Below are 8,655 nucleotides of genomic sequence, written 5' to 3' on the forward strand. Positions count from 1 at the left end.
CGCTCTGGGTCGCACTGCCGCCGCCCCCAGCCCTTTATAGCGGCAGCTGCCAGCGCCGGCGTCGCTTATTGGCTGAGACGGTGGGTCTCCGCCTCCTCCCGGCTCCCGACGGCGCGGCAGGTGGAAGCGAGTGTGGGCCTAGACTCTGCGTGCCGAAAGAGAATAGGATGAGGCATCAGATCTTGGCTCTTTCTTGCCTGCGGACTCTGACTCTAGTCTTGACACAACTCTCGAGTATTACTTTAGCTTTGCAGGATAAAAAACAGCCTTCGGTGACCCAAACACAACCGGGGGTGCATGGGTGATGTCTGGGAGGGCTGGGAAAGGGCAAAGACTCAGACCCGGGCTGCTAGATCCCAGGTGAATAGTTTTTGTCTCCACATGGCCTCTGGTGATATTAGAATACCAGGTGGGTTGAGCCAGGAAGGTAGTTTGAGTCTAGCATGGGCTACACAGCACTTTAAGCTGATCTGGGCTACACAGCAAACTTTAGGCTGTTGTGTGCTGCTTAAGAGACCCTGGTTTTTTTTTTTTTTTTTTTTTTTTTAGTAAAGAACAAAGAAAAGAAAAACTAAACAAAAAACCCAAACCAAACCAAGCCAACCAACCAATCAAACACAAAACAAAAATAAGGTGAGCACGATGTATGGCCAACTTTAGAAGATAGAATGATCGAGAGTTCAAAGCCAGCCTGGGTTACATAAGACCCGTTCTCAAAAATAAACAAAACAAAACAAAACAAAACAGAAGGCTGCAGGAAGCTGGAAAGATAGCTCAGCACGAAAAGGTTCTTGCCATACAGGCCTGGAAATCTGATGTTTGTTTGTTTGTTTGTTTTTTGAGACAGGGTTCCTCTGTGTAGCACTGATTGTCCTGGAACTTCCTTGATAGGCCAGGGTGGCCTCCAGCTCAGGTATCCATCTGCCTCTCCCAAGTGTTGGAATGAAAGATATGTGCCACCATTCTAGGTAATGACCTGAGTGTGATCCCCTGAACCCATGTAAAGGAAGAAAGAGAGAATCAACTCTACACGGTACACACACACACACACACACAAACAAATAGTAATAACTTTAAAAAAAGTGGGTTGAGGATTGGTTCAGTTACTAGCCCACATGAAACCCCAGATTCGATCCCTAGCACCACATAAACAAGCCTGGAATCACAACACTGGGGGTGCTGAGGCAAAAGGGTCGAATCTTAAAGTCAGGGTCAGTTATGTAGTGAATTCCAGGCCAGCCTGGGCTACATAGACCTTGTAGCAAAATGAACAAAAAACAAACAAGAATAGCAACAGAAAAAAAAAAAAAAAAAGAAAGAAAGAAAGGAAAAGTGGCAGCGAGGAAGTGATTGAGCGTTTAGGGTGGTCTTTATCATCCTTGGAAGGACACACATTGTGTTGGTTTTAAGTGTGCCAAGTACTCTAGACCTCAGAATGTGGGCGCTAGCACCTTTTCTGTCAGGGGGACATCACACTGCTCCGAAGCAGGTGAAGAGGTTTGTGCTAAAGGTTCGGTATGATAGATCCCCATTAGCCTCACACAGCTCAAGAGGTCATAAATAGACATCCAAACTTGGAGAAGCAAGACTTGGGAGTCGTACTGACTGTTTGGCTTTTTGGGCGTGTGATTGGTTGTTCTGTGAAAGCACGCTTTTTAATTTTTTATTATTTTATTTTTTTAATTTTTTTTTTTTTTATTTTTTAAAGGAGGTTGGAGTGGCAGCACCTCCTTTAGTGTTTAGAACATTTGCTGGAGCGGGATGGGGGGGCTCACGCAAGGCTTCAGCACCACAGACAGCGGTCTGACAGGGTGGGAAAGTGGGAAAGAGCTGCTGGGAGCAGCCAGAATCACAAGACCTAGCCTAACCTCATCCTTTTTGTTTTGTTTTGTTTTAATTAACATTTGTGTGTGTGTGTGTGTGTGTGTGTGCGCGCGCGTGCGCGCGCGCGAGTACATGCACGCGTGTCATGGTGCATGAGTGTGGGTCAGAGGACAATTTTCAGGATTTTGGTCTCTTCTTCCAAGATGTGGCGCCCTGGAATCGAACTCAGCCGAACTCAGCCAATCTTGGGAGGGTGGTGGGTAGACGCCTTTACCCATGAGCTGTCTCAGCGGTCCTTTTTTTTTTTTTTTTTTTGGTTTCTCTGTATAGTCCTGGCTGTCCTGGAACTCACTTTGTAGACCAGGCTGGCCTCGAACCCAGAAATCCGCCTGCCTCTGCCTCCCCTGCCCGGCCCCTATTTTTATTCTTGTACGCCCTTTCAGGATCCGGTTTGTCTAGAGTGCGAACCAGCCTGATTTAACCAATCAGAAATGGCTCTCGAGAGACCCAATTGTAAGAAGCTCTGGAGATTGAGCCAATGAGAGGGCGTACGCGCTGGAGAGGGCGGGCTAATCACAGTGATCCACACAGTAGGGGCGATGGCAAAGCAGGTTCCCGAGTGGCTCCTTCGAGGTTTGTAGGGCAACTCAGCTGCGGAAGCAGGACCTCCCCCAAATGATAGCTCACCCTTGACCCCGCGTTCCCCTTGGCTGGCAGTCAGTCTCTGCAGCCAGGTTACTCCTGGCGCAAAGGCCCCACCGTGGTTCCCATGGAAACTGCCTGCTCCCACTGCCTGAGAAAGAGAACTGGCTCTTGGAGAGCTTAGATCAGCCCCGTTAATTCTGCACCAGGCTGATGTACCCCCGAGTCCCAAGAGGGAATTGGGTCTTGTTGCCACTCCCTCGGGACCAATCTGCGCGTGGCGCCGCAAGGCTCCCAAGGGCACGTGCCAGAGCTCGCGGATGTGCTCCCCTGGGTCACGTGTCAGCTACTATTTCGTCCGAATAGACAAACGGCTCGCGCACCACCTGGTGGTGGCACCTACTTCTTCATGAGTCTCCGAGGCAATTGTTATTCCACGGTGTCCTCTGTTCCAGGAACACACTGAGTCCTCCCATGCAGGGATGGATTCTCTGTCATTCAAGTTTAAGAGCAAAAGCCACCTTCTCAGGGAAGGTTCCTAACCCAACCCATCACTCCATTTTTTGCCTGATGCTTGTCTACATTGGAGTTTCCAAATGTTTGTTCAACAGCTTAGCTCCTCCCACAATTCTCTGGGCCAGGAACAAACATTCTGTAAGGGATGGAAGGTGTGGGCATCAGGATTCTAGTCCCCATCCCCTACCCGTGGGAGCAGAGGCTAACAGGAAAGATCCTTGTGTTTTATCCAAAGGCAGCCACTCCCAACCTAGCCTGGGTCAGGAAGAGAGCAGGGTAATTGGTCACAAAGGGATGCCCAGTGCCCACAATTATCCAGGCTTAGGGGAAGGGCAACTCTTTTTTCACTTTAATCTCATTCTGAGCTCTTGACACAGTTCAGCAGTGCAGTCCCATGTGCCAGCTCCATGGGTGGGATGTGATGGGGCAGGGTGGGGCACCTGCCCAGGGAAGAGTGGGAATGCCTCCTTCCCGCCTGCGGTTGGGGCAGCCCCTGTGGCTGGCTATCTAGGGCTCTGATAGGTCTGGACATAATGTCCAAGAGTACAAATAAATAGAGGCTGAGGTCCATGGGCATGGGCACGTCAGGTAGGTTTGTGGTCCGGGTGGCTTTTGAGCGTGTGGAACTTGACACTGTCCAGCTTCTCGAAGCGCTTCCCGCAGCGATCGCACGTGAAGTTGTACTGCACCTCCGCTGTGTGCTTCTTCATGTGCCAATTGAGCGAAGCACGCTGCCGACACTGGTACCCGCATATCTCGCACCTGCGTAGCAGGAGAGGGGGCCCAAGGGCAGTTCACCGCGGGCTGAGCCTCCCCTGCAACCCGCTCAGGTCACCTCCCTCCCGAGCGCTGGACACTCACTGCAGGGGCGTCTCCCCAGTGTGCGTGCGCCGGTGCACCTCCAGATGGTTCTTCCTCTTGAAAGACTTGCCGCAGGTCTCACAGGTGAACTCGCGGACGCCTGCAGGTGGCAGCGGCCTCAGGACCCCGCCCAGTAGAGGTGGCTACAAGGAGCAAGATCTCCCCACCCCCACCCGAGCGCCAACATCCACTGGAGTGACAGCAGGTAGGAAGAGGGCTTCTGACACAAGGTGTCAACTGCCAAGCTAAAATGAGCTTGCATATGAGTTTTGGGACTCAGGACAACTGCACATGAAAACCAGTGCCGGGTATAGGTATGAATGTGGGAGTTCACGGTACAGCCCAGGCTTCCTGAACGCTGGAATTTACACATGTGCACTACACCTGGCCTATGGATTCTAGCTGGCAGGCCTGACCTGAATGGATGATCATGTGGCGTCGCAGGTGGTTGGATAAATAAAACTTCTTGCCACAGCCAGGGTGAGGACACACTTTGGTCTTCCCTTTTCGGTGCACAAGGTTGACGTGGTTCTAGGGGTGAGAGGGGCAGGAGTGGGTGCCATGGGGCCACGGGGGAAGGAGCTGTTAAAGTGGGGAGACATGCAAATAGCCAGGACATAAGCCATAGCTGGCCTAGACTGGGAAGTGGAAGAGGCATCCTAGTGTCCAGCTTGGACAGGAGTACTGGGGTCAAAAAGCAGCTTTTCCAGTCCTGGCCCAGTTCTAGTTAACCTCGGTAGGCTCCTGCCCAGTACTTGGGAGGAAACCGAGGCTCCAGAGCACAAAGTTGGCTGATGCCTCTCAAGTGCTAGACCGCCCCTGGGAGATTTGAGTCTTTTCTTTTTTTCTTTTCTTTTTTTTTTTTTTTTTTTTTCTTTCTCTTTCTTTAACCCATGAGAACAGCCTAGGTGCTTAAAACATTCTCAGCAAGTTCAAAGGCTTTCTGGTGCTGCCTTTTGTGTGAAGTGATGAGGAAACACCACTCTGCCTCTCCCTAGGGTATACTATCCACACTATAGAAGGTGAGCTATGGGGAAAGTTCTAATTATATAAGGATCTGGCGCTCCCATGTATGGCTAGTGCCTGGGCCTGGGACAGTCTTCCAAGATCAAGAGCCTGACCTGGGAGATGCTGGTCAGATCAGGTTGGCTATACCTATGTCTGCAGACATGGGGTCGAGGAAGTCAGAAGTCAAGCAAGGCCAGCTGTGAAGAAATGGGCTCATGGAGACAGGCCCTACACTACTGACACCTGGTAGAGCCCTCTACTGCAGCCACATGGCCCAGGTCAGCTGGACCCAACAACAGGCCTGCCTAGGGGGGTGGCCTCACCTGGAAGCTGCTGAGAGCCACATACACCTGGCTGCAGCCCTCGTATGGACAGTGGAACATCTCCAGCAGGCCATCAGCATCCATCACCCGTGACCGTTTGCTCCGCCGTCTCCTGGAGAGAAGGGGCCTGTGGCATCAGGGTGCCAGTCCCCAGTGGGCTATAACCTGCAGCTGACCCTTGCCCTTGGTCCCACCCATCCACCCTAGCACCCACTTCTCGGGCTCCTTGGGAATCTCATAGATGATGGCTGACATTTCACTGCTGTCCAATTCTTCTCCATCCACTTCTGCCTCTGCCTCTGCATTCTCAGGCACCGTGGCTGCCAGCTCTGCCAGCTCTGGGGCCACTGAATCCTCTTTCTCCTCCTTGAGCATATACAGGTCCTCCTTCTCTATGGGGTGACACGGGGTGGTGTCTGTGGGGATAAGGCTGTCAAGGAGCTCACTTCGAGGGCTACTCCTTTCCCTCTGCCACCCTTCCCAACCCCTGCCAGAGGCCACAGTGGCACCCCCAGACCTTTCTTGGTTTCAATGCTGGCTATGGAGGTGGTGTCCATGGTGCTGTGCTGGGTGCCCTCGGGCTCCGTCTGTGTGTAGGCTGCCACACCCTCCATCATGGCACAGGGCACCTCCTCACCCAGGCTGCTGCTGGGGGTGCCGCCGCCAGCAGCTACATTGAGGCGGATGCCCTCGGCTGTGAGAGCGTCATAGCCAGGACCAGCAATGATGATCACCTGGGAGCCGGGCACCATGCCTGACACCGGGCAGCTGGCTACCACCTCACCCAGTGCCTCCTGGGGCATGTTCTCAAAGAGGGTGCCGGGGCCAGTGCCCACTTGCATGGGAACTGGCACACACACCACTGTCTCTAGGGCCTCAGGCCCGCTGCCTGCAGGGTTTTGGCACAGAGGGGTGCCCTGCTCAGCCAGGCTCTCCACATGGTGGACGTCAAAGGGGATATGAACTCCTTCCTGAGTGATAAGCCCACTGCTGCCCGTGGGACTGGCGGGGGTGAGAGCTGCAGCAGCAGCTGAGGCTTTGGCTGGCTGGGTCTCAGGAGGCTCCTCCGAGTCAGAGCTGGAGCTCGAGCTGGATGAGTCAGAGCTACCAGCCACCAGGCCATTGCCCACTGCAGGGAGAAGAAAGGAGACAGTTACTAGCTGGGGAGGTGGCTCAGCTTAAAGTGTTTGTTTTATAAATACAAGGACCTGAGGTCCACCCCCAGAACCCATGTGAAAATACCATGCATGGGGACTAGAAAGATTGCTCACTGTGATGACCAGGGTTCAGTTCCCAGCACTCATATATGGTGGCTCAATCTAGTCTGTAACTTTAGTTGAAGGGGATCTGACAGCCTTTTCTAGCCTCTATGAGTACTGCACACATGTGATATACTTACATACAAAGACTAAACACTCATAAAATAAAAACAAATCTTTAAATTTCTGTGTATCAACTAGTGAGATGGCTAAAGGCATTTGCCATGCAAGTCTTGCTACCTGAGTTTGGTTCCTGGAACCCAGATGTGGTGATCTGAGTGGTAAATGTTCCCATAGGTTGAGGCACTTGAACACTTGATCCCTAGCTGGTGTCACTGTTTGGAGAAGTTTAAGTCATACAGCCTTGCTGCAGGAAGTATGTCAGTAGGGGCAGGATTTGAGGTTACACAACCTCATTGTCTCTTTCTCTCTCTCTTCTTCTCTCTCTCAGACATATACATGTGCACACACATATACACAAACAGACATGCATGCAGAGAAGACAAACATACACAGAGAAGACAAATACATACATGTACTCACATACACACACACACACACACACACACACACACAAATACCCATGTGCATGCACATACACAGAAACACGAAAATGCAGGTACACACAATACAAACACACACATATACATACAAACAGATAAAGTAAAAATAAATCAAGGGGGCTGGTGAGATGGCTCAGTGGGTAAGAGCACCCGACTGCTCTTCCGAAGGTCCAGAGTTCAAATCCCAGCAACCACATGGTGGCTCACAACCATCCGTAACGAGATCTGGCGCCCTCTTCTGGAGTGTCTGAAGACGGCTACAGTGTACTTACATATAATAAAATAAATAAATCTTAAAAAAAAAAATAAATCAAGGAACTACTCATTGTGTGACTAATTTACAAAAAAAAAAATCTACACTCATGAAATTCTAAGGATTTTAGAAGTTTGTGCAGAGGGGATTGGTTCTTGAATTCCAAGCTGACATCCAAAATCTTTGATCAGTTTTGGGGTAAAGAGGTGCTCAGTGGTTGAGACCAGGCACATGTATATGTCTGAGAGAGAGAAGAAGAGAGAGAGAAAGAGACAATGAGGTTGTGTAACCTCAAATCCTGCCCCTACTGACATACTTCCTGCAGCAAGGCTGTATGACTTAAACTTCTCCAAACAGTGACACCAGCTAAGGATCAAGTGTTCAAGTGCTTCAACCTATGGCTGTTCCTGCAGAGGACCTGAGTGCAGTTCCCAGCACCCACATGGCAGCTCATAATTGGCTATAACTCCAGTTCTAGGGGATCAGAGACATTCTTTTGGCCTTTACAGGATACGTGTATGGTGCACATATGTATGCAGGAAAACACTTACACACACACACATTTAGACAAGGTTTTTCTAGATAGCCCCAGCTGTTCTGAAGTCTCTCCATAGACTAGGTTGACCTTGAACATGCAGAGATCCACCTCTATCTGCCTGATCAAAGGTGCGCATCACCATGCCCAACCTATGTAATTTTTGTAAATGTAGCGTTTGCAGGGCTGTATCCGCAGCTCAGGTGGTAGAGTGGTTGCCGAGCACACATGAGGCTCTGGGTTCCATCTCCAGTGCTGCGTAAACTGGAGTGGTGCTGTACCTCCAGCACTGCGGTAGTGAGACTGGAGGACCAGGAGTTCACGATTATTCTTGGCTATATAATGAGTTCAAGGCCAGCCTGGAATACATGAGAACCTGTCTCAAAAAATAAGCAGGGAAGCTTGGCATGGTGGTAGATGGGAGGAGAGGCAGGGGGATCTCTGTGAATTTGAGGCCAGCCTGATGTACGGAGTGAGTTCCAGGCCAATCAGGGCTACGCTGAGATGTGTCTCAGAGTAAGGATCTGAGTTTGATTCCCAGAGCCCCAGAGTGGAATGCCAATCACCAACACCCATTAAGTTGTCCTCTGATATACTGACATCCACAACAGTGCTGCAATACCACCCACACTCCCCCAACAAATAAATGTAATAAAAATTAAATAAGTTGCAAACCTTCATAGAACTTATATACACTCCCCCATTTGCCTTAAATCATTTATAATGCCTAATACAATACAAATTACTCTTCCAATACTGTATTGTTTCAGAAGCAAATAAACAAAAGCAAACAGAACAAAGTAAGGATTAAGCATCTCAAGAAACCGAAAAGAAGCCGGGCGGTGGTGGCGCAGGCCTTTAATCCCAGCAC

The 8,655-nt window shown here is 50.5% G+C and overlaps 1 protein-coding gene across 3 annotated transcripts in view; it reads right to left on the bottom strand.

Annotated features, from left to right (window-relative positions):
- Positions 1–3,309: 3,309 nt before the first annotated feature.
- Positions 3,310–8,655, bottom strand: part of Znf653 (zinc finger protein 653) — a 16,107-nt gene continuing 10,761 nt past the window's right edge. For 2 of the 3 annotated variants that reach the window (XM_021172187.2, XM_029481640.1), the window contains exons 4-9: positions 5,692–6,303; positions 5,389–5,590; positions 5,175–5,286; positions 4,260–4,374; positions 3,844–3,943; positions 3,310–3,744 (exon numbers count right to left, since the gene is read on the bottom strand). In XM_021172187.2, the coding sequence (XP_021027846.1) occupies positions 3,567–3,744; positions 3,844–3,943; positions 4,260–4,374; positions 5,175–5,286; positions 5,389–5,590; positions 5,692–6,303 (1,319 nt within the window). In that variant the 3' untranslated portion in view covers positions 3,310–3,566. The remainder of the gene's footprint in view (positions 3,745–3,843; positions 3,944–4,259; positions 4,375–5,174; positions 5,287–5,388; positions 5,591–5,691; positions 6,304–8,655) is intronic. The other variant, XM_021172188.2, reaches the window with a different exon arrangement.

This window comes from Mus caroli, chromosome 9 (genome assembly GCF_900094665.2).
Source record: "Mus caroli chromosome 9, CAROLI_EIJ_v1.1, whole genome shotgun sequence".
Lineage (NCBI taxonomy): Eukaryota > Metazoa > Chordata > Mammalia > Rodentia > Muridae > Mus > Mus caroli.